The sequence below is a fragment of the Oryctolagus cuniculus genome, chromosome X (genome assembly GCF_051225735.1).
Source record: "Oryctolagus cuniculus isolate XC-2025 breed Fujian yellow rabbit chromosome X, ASM5122573v1, whole genome shotgun sequence".
Lineage (NCBI taxonomy): Eukaryota > Metazoa > Chordata > Mammalia > Lagomorpha > Leporidae > Oryctolagus > Oryctolagus cuniculus.
Genome location: NC_142888.1, coordinates 48,412,985 through 48,428,083, shown reverse-complemented (window position 1 = coordinate 48,428,083; position 15,099 = coordinate 48,412,985). Strand labels below are relative to the sequence as shown.

The 15,099-nt window shown below is 59.1% G+C and overlaps 1 protein-coding gene across 1 annotated transcript; it reads right to left on the bottom strand.

The window, feature by feature from the left end:
* Nucleotides 1-1,046: 1,046 nt before the first annotated feature.
* On the bottom strand, nucleotides 1,047-14,325 carry EFNB1 (ephrin B1). Its single transcript, XM_002720061.6, has 5 exons — nucleotides 13,383-14,325; nucleotides 4,543-4,820; nucleotides 3,630-3,722; nucleotides 3,293-3,418; nucleotides 1,047-3,043 (listed from the first exon to the last, which is right to left on the bottom strand). Exons 1-5 carry the CDS (start codon nucleotides 13,508-13,510, stop codon nucleotides 2,622-2,624), a joined length of 1,047 nt encoding a protein of 348 aa, XP_002720107.1. The 5' UTR covers nucleotides 13,511-14,325; the 3' UTR covers nucleotides 1,047-2,621.
* Nucleotides 14,326-15,099: the final 774 nt, after the last annotated feature.

Sequence of the window (15,099 nt, the reverse complement as noted above, 5' to 3'; positions counted from 1 at the left end):
CCCCAGGCCAGCCCAACCTCCCAGCCCGCCTCGCCACAGGTCCTGTGGCTCTCCTCTCGCTTCCTTCTCCATGGGTTCCCCATTCCCCTCCAAGAGCCTTGAGTGCTCCTTGGCTGGTTAACTGGGGCTTCCTTCTCTGGCTCACTAGCTCACCCTCCCCTTCCTTCCTCCTCCTCCTCCTCCTTTCTTCTATTGCCTTCTCACCCATTTTTAGCTGCTGGGTTCTCACTTGTCCTCCTCCTCTGACATCTGTCTTAGCCATCTCCACAGGGAGTCCCCCCACAAGATTCACAGGCCACTCCAGGCTGGAGCAGGATGGCCCCAGGCACTGCCAACCTGCATTTCTGCTGTGGGATGAAGGCCAAACCCTCTTGGGGGGCCCTCGCCACACTCCCTGACCTGAGCAAGTTACTCATCAGCCTGTGCGGGGGATACCAGGTGCTCCGGGCTGCGATGGCCAACTAGAAGCCCCCAGAGTATGCCCTGGTGGTGGTGGTGGCTCTGATGTGGGCCAGCTCTGAAGACAGGAGAAAAAGGAGGATTCTTTTGGCTGAGAGGTGAGCTGGGCCAGCTGCTGCCACCACAGTCAGTACCCAGTGGGCCACAGCTGTGGCTCAGCTCTTGGGAACTTCTTTCTAGCCACCTCCAGGCAGGTGGTGGCGGTACTCTGCAGACACACCCAGGTCCCCATGGAAACACCCCTTCCCCCATCAATCCTCTCTAGCTGAGCCCGATGCCAGATTGGGCAGATGCCCGCAGCCTATGCCTCAGAGGTAGCAGAATGGCCTGGGGAGGAGGGGGAACACAGTCCCAGGCTCTGTGACAGCCAAAGGAGAGAGCAGAGAAGGCTGGGGGGAGGGGGAGGGGGACGGGGAGCAGGAGGGACGGCCCCCACTACCCTCCTCTCATTGCAGCCGCCATCACCGGTGGTTTGGCTGTGGGAAATCTCACAGGCGTGCACGTTCGGGCATGCGCACACATACGCTCGCACACATGCACATACTCTCGTGTTCGTTCCCCGACATCACGACACCATTTTACACTCATTTTCTCCATGTGGTTAATTTTTTTTTTAGTTCTCATTTTTTTTCTAAGAAAAAAGCAACAAGAAAATAATTCAGAGTTTATACAAAACATCTTTACATTATTTTTTTTCCAAAAAGACTAGTATTTACACAAATGGCAACAGAAACAAAAACAAAAACAAAAAAACAAAAACAAAAAAAAACAAAAAACAACCCTTCCAGCTGCCACCTGGAAGGGGCTGGCTGTTCTGCTCCCTCTCCCACCTGGCACCGGGGTGGGCACCCAGCCAGGAGGCAGTGTGGAGGTGGATGGCATAAGGCCCAGCTCCTTCCGTGGCCGCTCTGGGAGTGCCCGCAAGGCGCTTTCAAGTGGCAGTCTGTTAGCAGCCCTGCTGGCAAGGAGCCGGGGTCAAAGTGCACGGCGGGCTGACCCAATCCCAGGCAGCCTCTGCCTCTTTCCAGGCCCCAATGCGAGACTAGGGGGCCAGCCAGCGGGGGCCGAGTGGGGTGGGGGAGCATCCACCTGTGCTGAAGCCCAGAAAAGGAGCAGGCCACCTGGCCTTATACCCGCTTACGTCTCCACCCTGGGCCTCTGTTTCCCCACCAGACCAAACGATGCCAAGGTATGGAGAGAACAGGGCGGGGGGTGGGGGTGGGGTGGGGGGAAACTCCTAGCTCTGCAGGGCAAATAGCCACCTGGGCACCTCACCTCCCTCCACCCCCCATGAGGTCATCTGCCTGTAGCAGCTCTCCTGTTCCCCGGGCAACAGCCAATTAAGACATTAATTACCGTGAGAGTGAGGGAGGCAGGAGATGCCCAAGAATCTCACAAGGAAGGGATCTCTTTTTTTTTTTTTAGGTGGAAGGGTGGCAGCCAGTACCCTATTGCCAGGATCAGCTTTGTAGAAGGAGGTTCAGGAGGGGAGGATGGGACACCTTGCCCAATGGCACGCTCCTCTTCCTTCACGGGCATCAACAGCCCCGGCCTGCCCTCCACCCCCAACACTGAAAGACCAAGAAGTCTATAAAAGAAATGCCATCCTATGCTTCCTGGCTGGCTAGCTCCTGCCCCAGGCCTTCTTATACTGGGTCAGGCCAGGCTCAGAAAGCCTGGGGAGGGGCTGCCTTTTCCATTTTTCCATTTTTCTTCATAAAAAATAAAAAAAACAGATGAAAATGAGTTGACAGCTAAAAAAAAATGAACACAAAAGCATTAAAAACAGTGATGATAGTGGACGAGCAGTCCTGGGGAGGGGGGGGAAGGGAGCGAGGGAGGGGCAGGACCAGGGGGCCGCCTCCCTGCCTGCTGTCCGTCAGCGTCCGTCCCTGCCTCCAAGAAGGGGCGCCCCCACAGAGCCCAGAGGCCTGGCCAGAGGGGGAAGGCACGAGAGCATGGGGATTGGGGGCACAAGCACCCCCCTCCGAAGCCCAGGGGGCAGGGGGAAAAAAAGGGAGTGGGAGATTACAAAAGCCAAGAAACTACAAAACTAAATACAAACGTGGGCACAGCTGGCAAGGGGAGGGGCCGCGGGAGAGAAGGGAGAGGTCCCGTCCAGGCCGACTGTCCCTCCGGGCTCCAAGGCCGCAAGGGCCGTCTCAGACCTTGTAGTAGATGTTCGCCGGACTCTGCGGAGGCATCTCCTGGACGATGTAGACGGGGTGCCCGTAGTCCCCACTCACCTTCTCATAGTGGGGACAGTAGTTGTTCTCTGTAGTCCGTAAGGGGATGATGATGTCGCTGGGTTCCGTGCCCGCCGTGCCGCTGCCCCCCTTGGGGCTGGCCAGGGTGCTGAGCGAGAGCGCAGCCGCCCGCTGCTGCGTGTGCTTGCGGTGCCGCTTGCGTAGCTTCAGTAGCAGAACCGTCAGGAAGATGATGATGAGCAGGAAGATGACGCAGCCCGCTCCGACGGCTGCGAACAGTGCCACCTTGGAGTTGAAGAAGCTGTCGGGGTCGCTGCCGCCGCCGCCGCCGCCCCCACTTGCTCCCGGGCCGCTCTTCTCTTCCTGGTTCACAGTCTCTGAAGGGAAAGGAGGGAAGGGACGGTGAGCCAGGGGACAGACGATGAGCCAGCCAACACCAATGCCAGACAATGCCACTTAGGACAGGGAAAGAGGCCATCGGGGCCCCGGTGCTGTCCCGACGAGCCAGGGCCAAATGGCCAATCTCAGGCGGGGGCCCAACTTGGGGCTGAACTTCAGATGTGAGGCCCAAGAGGATGACGGCGCAGCGGCCCCTGCCCTCTGGGAAACACGTCGTTGGCACTCACCGTGTTTGCCGTCAGAGTCACCCAGGCGGCCCCGACCAGGAGCATGGGTGGCTGTCTTGACAGTGTTGTCTGCCTCCTTGCTGGGCCGGCTGGTGGTCAGCTGCTCAGGTGTCACAGCATTGGGATCTGAGGGCCAGAGACAGCATGGGTGAGAGGCAGGGAGACCCTTGCCAGCATAGGTGTCTACGATCATCAACACAAGGCTGAGAACGGCCTGGATGCCGAACCTCCATGCACTTGAACCCTCTCGCCCTGTCCTATGCTCCCAACACCCACACTCGCTCAGGAACATCAGTTCCCAAGGCCGACATCCAGGGCCCTTGAACCAGGCACTCACCTTGCCCAACCTTCATGACGATCTTCATGGTGCGGGTACGGCACACACCTCCCTCGCGGTTCTCCAGCCCCTCGAGGCTGCCATTGGATGTTGCTGCAGGAAGAGACCAGAGAAGTCAGGGGGAGGGTCAGGAAGAGAGAAATGTCTGCTGGCATTACCCACAAACCCCAGTGCCACCAAGAGGGATGGAATTGGGAGTCAGGTGTGGAACGCAGCCCCTCACCTCGCTGGGACCTTTCTTCTTCCCTCCTCCCCACTGGTGAGAGTAACCCAGATGGCCCAGCCCAAGCCCCGACCCCAGGGACATTGCTCGTCTCTCATGACCGAGCCCTGGCACCTCTTGTCTCAGGGGCAACCCCTAAGGTATGCCAGCTTACTGGGAGACAGTAGTCAGAGGCAAAGAAATTTGACCTGGTACAGTGTGGGAGCATTCTACACAGACTAGAAGGAATTGTAGATTTGGGGTCAGGAGAACTGGGCTGCAGGCCCAATGCTAGCCCTGACTCCTGGATCCAGGGCAAGAAGCCTTTTCACCTCTTCGTGGGCCTCAGTTTTCCCTAAAGAAAAGCTTAACAGCTGGCCGAGCCTCCAGGGCTCTGCCAACCCAGCCACTGCCAAGACTAGATCTTGAGCAGGCAAAGCAAAGCAGAGAAGCAGCCACATGGATCAGAGGCTGCTCCCACCCAACCCCTGGAGCCAACAAGGCGAGCTGGCAGCCCGCTGCTCGCTGAATGACGGGGCCAGAATTTCCAGGCCTGGCTAGGAAGAGACTGTGCCAGTCTCCCAAGGGGGATCAAATCAGGTGGGCCTTAACTGTGGGCGGCATCACCGTGAAACCTACAAGTTCCTTCCACTTTAGGGTAGGAGACAACTCAGCCTAGGGAGAGAGCCCCAGGGCAGGGCAAGGACTCACAGGTAATGTAGTAATCGTGGTGCTTCTTGAACTCCAGGCCCATGTAGTTGGGGCTGAACTCCTGGAACTTGATGGTGAAGCGGATTTCCTGCTCTGGCCGGTTGCACGTGACCAGAACGTTGGGGTCCAGCACGGTGCTACAGGCGGCTGCCTGCTCAGGCCGTACCAGGTATAGCTTATAGTACTCATAGGGCCGCCCTGCTTCTGCTCGGGGACAGATGATGTCCAGCTTGTCGCCAATCTTCGGGTAGATCACCAAGCCCTTCCCGCTCAGGAACCTGGCCAGGAGGGAGGAGATATTTAGCCTCTGTACCCGGGGCAAGGGGTGGGGTGGGGGGAAGGTGGGTGGAGGGGGGTGAGGACAGGCCATCCCCATGGAGACCTTGAGAAGAGACCTTGTGCCTTTCTACCATGCTCAGGCTAGGGGTGGGGAAAGACAACCACACTGCCAGCAGGGTGTGGAAGGGGTGGCCCATGGGCAAGGCTTCCAGCCTTTGACTGCCTGGCAGGGTGGGGCACTCTGGCTGGGGGAGCCCTTTGTCCTAATGTGGCATTTCCGCAGGGGGTTGACGTGGCCAATGGGCTGGGTACCAAGGTGTCAGGCCCAGGCTGCCTGGAGGTGGCAGTCCTGTACCCCCGCCCTCCCCCCAAACGCATTCAAGATTCCTTCATGGCTGCTGCTACCCCCTCCCCTACACACACACATGCACGCACACACACGGATACAGAGCAAGCCCACACATGCCTTAGCCACCACCCCCGCAGCTCCCAGCCAAAGGCTAGGGGAGCTCTACCTGTCCGGGACCTGTGCCTTCTCCTTCGTCCTTGCTAATCTTGGGCACGATGGGGAGACAGGAACAGGCGTGGCCTGGAGCCAAGGGATGATGGCTATGGTCTCCGGCCAGGGGTCCTACTGATGACCCACCCCACCCCTATATTGCAAGAGGAGGAATTTCCCAACTTGACCAGTCTCACTCCTGAGGACACAGAGGGAGGGGGAAGGGGCTCCAGCAGGGACAACAGCATACAAGACAGGGCCCCAGAAACCCCCAGCTGTGCAAGAGGATAATGAAAAGTGCAAGTAAAAGATGAGTTCTTTTTGGTGCAATTTTTGTTTTCTGAAATCCTTGCACACTTTTCATCATGCACATTTTCCACAACCTTTTCAGAAGGCTCCTTGTATTCTAACCCCTCACCACCACACGGCCCCTACTCCAGATCCTAAGGAAGAACTGGACAGATGCCTTTGGAGCCAGGCTTATGTCCGAGTCCAGCAAGCCGCATGCTGGGGGGACGGCAGCGGAGGTCGGCTGCCCCGGGCCACCTATTCGCATGCCTCTACCCCTGCCTAAGCTCAAAGTCTAAGCTATGCTCTGTCAGCCATTTCTGATCTGGGCTGGTTGGAGCCGAGAGCAAGGCAGTGGCACTTTCAGAGAAGGAACACAGACTTTGAAAGAAGATTCTAGAGCTTGGTCCATACTAGCTCTTTCGCCTCAGATGGGCTGCCTGGGCTCACTGAGCTCCAGTTTCTGCATTAGGAATAAACGGGCAATGGTCAGAGGGGAAATGGGGCAGCACGTGGAGAGTCCCTTCTATCCAGCAGGGGCTCAAGACGTTCGACTCCTCCTTAAAAGCCATGGCAGGGGTCTGTTTTCTGGGAGGAGAAATAATGAGGGAAGAAGGAGTGCCCCACCGTCACGGATTTCACTGGCTGGTTTGCGCCAGGAAAGAAAAGGGCCCACTCTCCAGCGATAGACAGCTCCAGGCTCTCTGTAGGTCAGGTATAGGGGCAGGTGTTGAAACAGCCAGGGCTAGAGGGAAGGCGAGGAAGGAGATGGCCCCGTACCCGTACAAATGGCAGGGTGAAAGTGGGTGCTGGGTGAGGGACCAGAAGTGAACACACAGCACGAAAGGATGGCAGTGGCCAGGAATACACAGACAGGAGCAGAAGAAGGCATGGAGAAGACCGGGGCAGGGGGAGACCAGACTGAACGGCCTCAAGGCTCACGACAAGGGGAATGGGTTTCGTGCCATTGGCGACAGACCCTCTAGCAGGAAGAACAGAGTGTGGCGGCGTTTTCTTAAGCATGGCCTCTAGCTCCCTGCTATCCTTCCTGCTAGAGGGTCTGTCACCACTATAATCATCTGGGAAGAGATGCCCCTGGCAGGCAAGCAGGGCATTGACCAAGTAGGGGAAGACAAGCAGCCCTCCGTTCACATCCAAAGAGATTCCACCAAGCTGATGTGGGAGGGTGAAATCCAGAACACACTGGCCTTCCCTGGTTGGCACTTTACAGATCTACAAGGCCACAGAAACATGTTGGAGGGAATGCTCCCCCTGTCCACGCCCCCCCCCCATGTGCACCGCACAAAGCCAATACGTTTCACCAAGGTCTCTGATCACCAAGGTGTTTCTCCCTTTCCAAGTGTTCTGTCCAGCTGACAAAATTAGACAGCTTCTAACATCGTGGAGCCCAGGGGGACCTTCGGGACCAGGCCCCTCAGCTGAGGGACTGTAGGATCACACAGATGTTGCCATTGAGGAGAAGTTCTCAAAGACAACTCAAGGGGCCTAAACCCACCCAGGCTGGTTAATCCCGGGGGAAGGGGGGTGGTCTCAGAAGATCTAGAACAGCGGCTTGAATCCTTGTGTAGTTGCACCTCAACAAGAGGCATAAATGCAGCTACACAGAGAGCATGGACATGGGGATAGGCCAGCTCCCCCTTCCAATCACTTGGCCCAGGCTTACTCACCAGGCAACCTTGGCTGTCCAGAGTGTATCATCCCCCAGGGATTGGAACAGGGCTTCTAGCTACTTGGGGTTCTACCTTGGACCCAGAGACATTAAGGAAGCAGATGTCTACGTGGTGGGGGAGGGGTAAGAAGACTATGGCCCCCAACACCCTTAGCTTCTCTTCAACCTCAGTGACCAGGCTTCATACATATTCATGAGTTCATTTGCATAGCAGCTGGCAGAGGGAAACTCACCTTCCCCTAAAGTGCAAAAAGGAGAGGAGCCTTCCCTGACCTTGATCCTCTGTTACTGGGGCCTTCTGAGCATCTTCCCTAGCACCAAACAAACTTCATCTTGGCCTGGGGGAGCCCTTTCAAGAAAGGGTGAGGGACCACGAAGGGTGCGCACATAGCCAATGTGAGTGAAGCTCAAAGCTGGGTACATCATTGGGAATACTTTACAAGGGGGACCCCATGGGTCTCCTTGCTTACTGCCCAGGTTAGAAGTAGGGCTCGAAGGGGAGAGGAAAGAGATCAGGTCCCCTCAAGTAAAACTGTTTATGCTTACCTTTCAAAAACTACTACTTCTCTCCCCCACTACCCAATATCTAGCCAAGCCTCCCTGCCTGGGGCCACCCTCACACAAAGCCCTTTTCTGGAAAATAAGGGGATTGACATGGCCCAGCAGGACGCCTGAAGCAGGTCTCCATGGTAACTCCTGAGGCCTTCCCTCCCTAGCCTCTGATAGCCTTGGGACCCCAGGGAGCCACCCCAAGGAGCAAAAGGACTTGGGGGAGGCAGCCTGAGCTATTGCGGCTCCTGCCTTGTGGCCTGTGTCTTCCCCCTCCACCCTAGCCAAAAGCCCTCAGTCTTTTTGTGGCACTTAGAAGTCTGGCCCTGACTGCTAAAAAGAATCCTGGGATATGAAAAGTCAGAGGGGTCTGGAGACAGTAGCACCCAAAGCACTGGACTGGCCAGAATGCAACTGGCCACTCCTACCCCACACAAAAATCACAAGTTCTTTTGTCCAGATGAGCCCTTCGCCATCCAGATCCATGCCTTCTACATAGGAGAGCAGAGCTTAAAGCCGGGCCCATCATGCCCTGGGAGCTGCCTGCATCCCACCATGTCTACATTCCCTTCCCTTTGGCTCTAGAAAGTGGCCGGGTTCCAGACCATGCACCTCTGAGTTCGGAAGAAGACTTGAGAGCCACAGCCTTGATTTGGTGACTCCCACCGCCCCCTGTGCCTCCACACCTTCAACACTGGCAAGAACCAGGGAAGACAGACCCCAAGCCAGCACTCAAGTCTGCTCTCATCCCAGCTAGGGTGGGGAGCCCCCAAATTAAAGGCTCCTCTTTCACTCCCCCAGCTCCACCCAGCCCCTGAGGCAGCAGGAGCAGGCCTGGCGTGTCCCAGCAGTGCCCGCCCAGGCGTGGGTGGGCAGAAACAGCAGCTGGGTCCTGGCACACACACAGCTCTGTCGGAGGCACGGAAGCCATGAGAGTCCCAGAGGAAGTCACCCTCCCAACCTGTACTGAACTATGCCCTCCCCTCTGCCCCACCTGGCCAAAGCTAACATCCACTGTGCGGGGGGGGGGGGGGGGCTGGTTATCACCCCCTTCCCCGTTGTTTGCTTTCTGTGGAGTTCCTAAGAGGAAGAGCGAGTCCAGGCCCAGAAGGGACCAAAGGTACTCGTTCAGAGCTCAGGGCGGGGCGGAGAGAATACCAGGCAACAAGCTGGCTGTCTAGTTCAGTTCACCCGGCAGGCTGCTGGTCCTTGGAGCGAGGCCTCGCAAGGTGAAATGAGGAAGCCAGGGCACCGTTCAGCCCACACAGGCAGGGCCTGAGTCACAAGCACAGATGCACTGCACACCTGTGAGGTGAGCAGGGAACCAGGGGGCAAGGGGCCGGCACTTCTTCCCAGCCCCAGCTGGAATTCCCGCCTCTCCTCGAATTCCAAGTAAGCAGGCTGGTGTGGAAAGATGGCACACAGCACAGCTGTGCCTTCGAGAAGTCACTTCCCTTTTCCGAGCACATGCCGCCTTCGTCCGGAAAATGGGGCCAATGTCTCTGTCCCAGGGCGGCTGGGAGCATCCGATGAGCTCATACATGACAGTGCATTGTAAGTAGAAAGTGCTGCCCGACTCCCAGCGTGCGTGCCAAACACAGTGTCGTTTAGAAGTGAAAAGGTGAAGGAGCTCACACTCTTGGCTGCTAGCACCCTGACCCAAAAGAGCTACCACACCCAGGACGGGGCTGCTGTGGCCCACAGGGCAAGCAACCCAGCATGTGGCTGCTAAGCATCCCCTCCCCACCCCACCCCAGCCTGGTCCCCCAACAACCCAGGCCAGCTCCCCTAATCATCACAGGGTGGAACCTCCCCCAAACCTGGGGTTTCCATGGCAACCAGCAACCTCCTGGCTGGCCCACTCTCCTCCTAGCGCTAAGCACAGAAAACAGTGACACACACAGGAGTATCCAGGGCCCACCCATCCCCATTCACCTGCACTGATGAGGCACCAGGGAGCCTGAGGGAAGAAAGGGAACCCTCCATTCAGTCTCCACCCCAGCCTCACAGGCCCTTCTTGCCCTGGCCTGGCTGCCCTGGGTGGGGCAGGGTGGGGGTGGGGGAATGGGAAATACAAGGGAACAGGGAACTTGAGGAGTTGTTGGGTTCCCAGCACTCTCATGGCTCCCACCTGTGGCCAATCAGCCACAGGGTGGAAGGGTCAGGTCCCTCGCCACCCAGCAAAGAGGCCCTGGAGCTGGCCTCCCCAAGACTGTGAGCTAGAACAGCTGTGAGGGGCCTGTAAGCAGGCAAGCATGGGTTGGGGTCTGCAGCTGCCCCCACCCAGGCTGGAGTCAAGGGTCCTGGATGCCAAGCGGAACCTCTCCCCCCTTTTCCTCCCCCCCATCCGCCCCCTTGTAGGGAAGGTCTGTAATGTGAGCCCGGGCACATTCCCACTCCCTGGAGGTGGGGGAACCTGAGTGGGGGGCAGGAAGGGGTCACCACGGGACTGAGAGACTGAACTGTGGCAGCTGGACCTGGTGGAGGACTCAAGTGTGAGGCCTGCCGGCTGCCCTGGAGCTCCCCGGGGTGGGGAGGGTGGGGAGGGAGAGGCTGGGGGCGGGGGCCGCCCTGGGACCATTTCAATCACATACACACATACACACACACACACACACACACTGCTTCCCACTCAACTCTGGCAGGACCAAACCCAGGTCCCCATCTTTGTGCTCCTGGGGCAAATCTGACAGGAGAGACCATGGGGGCAGAAGCTTCTGCCACCCAGGGACTAGCACCTCGGAAGGCCCGGGCACCCATGCGGGGAAGAGGCTGGGAGTCTGGAGCCTGCCCTTCCAGTTCCCTCTCCCCAGGCAGGGCTGGGCTGTGCACACCCTAGAACCTGGAAGCAGAGCCCCCAGCCCCAGTACTCCCTTATTTTGATTTTTTTTTTCCCAAGGAGGAAGCAATTAAGTGGGGTTTATAGGCACTGGGAGATTTTTTTTTGGGGGGGGGGGTTTGCCAGCTCCTAATAGGGCTGAGGAGAGAGACCAAAAGCCAGGGAGGGGAAGGGGGAGGGAGGAGAGAAAACGAGCCTGCGAGGGAGAGCTCGGGCATGTGCGAGAAACAAAAGGACTTGAGAAAAAGAGGCAGAGAGTGACTAAGAGTGAGAGGGAGTGCGAGAGAGAGACGGAGAGCGGGCGAGCCTAGCTGGAGAAGGGGAGCTGAACACTGCTCGCCAAGGCTGCCGGGGGGAACGGACGGACCGGGTCCCAGAGAGCGAGAGACACACAGAGAAGCTGTTTATTTGAAAGGCTGTGGCGGCCCGAGGGTTGGGCGCGGTGGCAGAGCAGCCCCCCCACCCACCCAGAGCTCGAGGAGAGCTGAGGGCACTGCCTCCCTCCTGCCCTCCTGCTCGCAACCCCCCCCCACCCCGCGCCAACACACACAGACGGCTGCATTCCAGACCCCTGAGCAGAGATAGAAAAACTGGGGGGGGGGGGGGTGGCAAGCGGGGAAGAGGTGAGAGTGCACCAGGATCCCTCTCCAACCATCCTGAGGATCTGCTCCATTGCACAATGGCATTTGGACCGGTTCTGCTGAGTCTTCAGCCACCCCCCACCCCAGCCCAACCTAGGACGCCCGCCTTCAACTCGGGGTCCATGGGGAAAAGGGGTGGAGGTAGAAGGATGCAACCTCCCAAACCCGTAAAGGGGTCCAGAGGACTCCAGGCTCAAAATACAAAAAGGGGGAGTCTCAGAACAGATCTTGTTTCTCTTCAGTTTTCCCCCTCACCCCTGCAGGAGTGCTCCCTTCCAGCTGTGGAGCTGCCTGCTATCTCTGCTTAGAGACCTGAGAGAGCAATTAGGTCACTCCCATGAGCCCCTGTGAAGGGCTACCCCAGGCGGATTGTAGCTCTCTGGGCTCCAGAGAAAGCGTGGTAGCAGCCACCGTCACAGCAGGAGGAAGTGCACACTTCACAACCTTGCTTTCCCCTGGGCTTCCCTGGGGTCCCCAGACCATTCTGAGCCCCTGCTGCACCCAGTTTGCCTTCTGGGTGAGGACAGGATTCTTGCCCATTCCCTTTCGTTGTGCTGAAGCACAGAGCTCCACCCTGACCCTCGTTTAGCCATCCTCCCGATCAGTAATAGGACCCTACCTTTATCCAAGGAGAAGCAAACTAAAGAAACTGCCTGCTCCTACACCACGGCTGAGAAATACACTGCCCCTGGGGACCCAAGACACTAAGGTGGTCGGTCGGGAGCCTGGGAAGTTAGTGGAGAGCCCAGGAAGAGTGGACGGGAAGAGATCAAAGATCCAGGAATCAGGGAGCGTGGATGGAGCAGGTCAAGACCCCCCCCAACTCCAGTTTCCTGCTAAGTGGATCTGTCTGCACACTAACAGGACCTCCAGAAAACCGGGCAGAAGAGCGATTTTGAACCTGAGTTCCAACCCTAGTCGTGGATGCCAAGAGAGAAAAAGGTGCAGAGGTCACCGCAACAGCCCCTGAAACTCCCCATGAACAGCCCAGAAACCACTGGGTCACCGCCTGAAAGGTGTGTGTGTGTGTGTGTTGTTGGGGAGGGGGGTGCAGGCAAATGGGGAGTGGGTAGAGTTATGAAGTGGAAGGAGAAGAAAAGAAAGGATTTCCTTTATATAACTGCCCCCCCAAACCCTTGGGGAAAGCTAAGCACAGCTCCCCAATCTTGGAGACAGTGTGTGTGTGTGTGTGTGTGTGAGTGTGAGTGTGTGTGTGTTGGGGGGAGGGTAATGGGACCTGCCTGGACAGGAATCGCTTCTTCCCCACCCACCTCCCTCGCCCGCTCTGCCGCCACTCTCTGCTGCCGGCTCCATTGGACCCCCGACCGGCGCTGGATCGAACCCACCCCCCCACACACACAACCCCTCTTCCACTCCGCCCCTCTCCACCCGCCGCCTTTGTGAGCCTGGGAGCGGCGCCCGCCTTTCTACCGCCCCGGCAGGGAGAAAGGGGAGTGGGGAGGAGGGGGGGGGAGCAAGAAGAGACGGTAGAGCGAAAAGCCAGGAGGCAAACAGGGAAGAAAGAGAAATGAAAATGGGAGAAGCCCGAGCGGGGATGAAGGCACTGCCAAGCCGCCCAGAGCGCCGGGTCCCGCGCCGCGCTGCCCCCACACCTAAGCCAACGCGGAACCTGTGTTCCGGCCTCGGCCCCCGCCTCGGCTCTGTGAATGGCTCTCGGCGAAAAACCACTACATTCCCAGGGGCCCCGGAGAGGGTTGCGTTCGTTCTCGCCCCCACCCAGTTCTCGGAGCCCAGGCTCACGCAGCTCCGCCTGCTGCGACCATCTCCACTCGATCCGGGCCGTGAGGAGGTAAGGACTGGGGTGGGGTGGGGGAGGGAGACGAGGTTGGGTCAAAACCCAGCCGAGAGCCCCCAGCCCACCTCGCCGCAGCCTGCCCCGCCCGCCCGCAGGAAAACACACTTGGAAAAAGCCGGAGATAAAAAGGGGGCGCCGCTCCTCCTCCCGACACCTCCCCACACGCACTTGGAGGCGCGCGGCCTCACCCCGAAGGAGTGCCTCCCACCCCTAGGGACCACAGCAGATAAGTTACTCACTTAGGGTTGAGGGAGCTCCAGGACACGGGCTCCAGGTTCTTGGCCAGCGGCGTGGCGAGCCGGCACAGCGCCAATACGACCATCGCCACAAGCCACTTGCCGAGCCAACGCTGCCCAGGCCGGGCCATCTTCCTGGGGGCAGGCTGCACTTCGGACTCCGCAGGCGCCTGCTTAGCAACGCTCGCCTCGCCTTCCCGGGCCGCGCTGCGCTCCGCACCGCTCAGGCGCCCATCCTCTGCAGCCGCCGGCCTTGAAGTGCTCCCCTCCCGCCGGCTTCGGCGTCGCTCTTCTCCTCCCCGCCGGCCAGGAGGACTCACTGGGCAGCCGTCCCCAACCCGGGCATGGGCTGCGGCCTCTGAGGGCTGGCTCTGTTGGCCTCTCGGCCGCACGAGGCGCGACGGGGGCTCTGCGCCCCCGGGTGATCCCGCCCGACTCCACTCGGCTCCCCAAGACTGTTCGGGACTGTGCGCCCTCTCTCCGACAGCGTCTCCCCGCCGAGGACTCGGTAGCCGCTGCGATGCCTCGATCGTCCTGGGATCGGTGCACCAAGGAAGAAAGGGGGGTCTCCCCACAACACGAGCTCGGTCCCCAGGCTCCCGACCGGGTCGCCCTGGCACGGGCTCCGTTCCTCCGGGCCACACTGGGACTCCGGGCTGCGCGCCCCTCGACAGCTTCTACTTGAGCGCGGGCCCCCGCTCAGTGTACTTAGAAGAGCGGCGAGACGCTGCCGAGTGAGCCAGTCCCATCAGTCTGCGCCTCTGAAGCGTCGGCTGGGTAGCCCAGCAGCCCGGTCGCCCAGTCCTTGCTCCCCGGCCGTTGCGCCCGAGGGTCTGCGGCCGGTGCGAGCCTCACACACCTCCCACTGCTGTCCAGCGCGCATAGACTCCCTCCGCCGCCGCCGAGCTGTCTACTCCCCTGCTCAGGCGAACGCAAGGCCAACCCTGCTTCTTCTAGCCAATAGGAAGCTCCGTGGCGGGGTCCTTGCCCCAGGCCACGCCCCTCGAGCAGGAAGGGGGCGGGGCTTGAGGGCGCTCTTAAGGATGCCGCGCTGCCGATGGCACCAATCTGAGTGTGCGGCTCGGCTCGTGCGGTTAGGGTTGGGTACCGCTCAGTCTTGTTCCCAGAGCGCTCAGCCCGTGGGAAGTTGGCGCTTCACTAGAGTTGCCGGCCTGCTCTCTTGCCTGCGCGTCTACTCGGCACTCCCAGTCTACTGACCTGAGCCTCCCAGGCCTTGTCCCAAGTACCGGGAAAACAGTGCTTCCCACTCTTCTTTTTACACACACGAGCCCCGAATTCCTGCTGTATGCCCACCTCTGTGGCAACGACAGGCCGTCTGCTCCCCGTCCCGTCACCACGGGGCTCGCGGCTGGGTTTTCCTCCTCCTGCCCTCCAAATGCCTTGCACTGTCGCTTGCACTTGGAGCCAGAGTCCAGAGCACACAAGTGGATTGCGGTGGGTGGTGGCGACTTGGGAGGTTCAAGGACAGGATCCGAAGGGAAAGGCCAGTTCTTCAAGCTGAGGGAACCTCAGCTTTGAGGGAGAGCTGATGGAGCCCCTGGAGCCCAAATTTACAGTTCTTTCCCTTCCGAAGACCTGGGCAAGGCCCTGGGATAGGCGCACGGGAATCAGTGCGCACCATGATCAAAGAAGACACCTGGAGGGCGAAAAGGAAAAGGCGCTAGGTAGGAGGCTTTTGAAAAAGCAAAGGGCCGATATC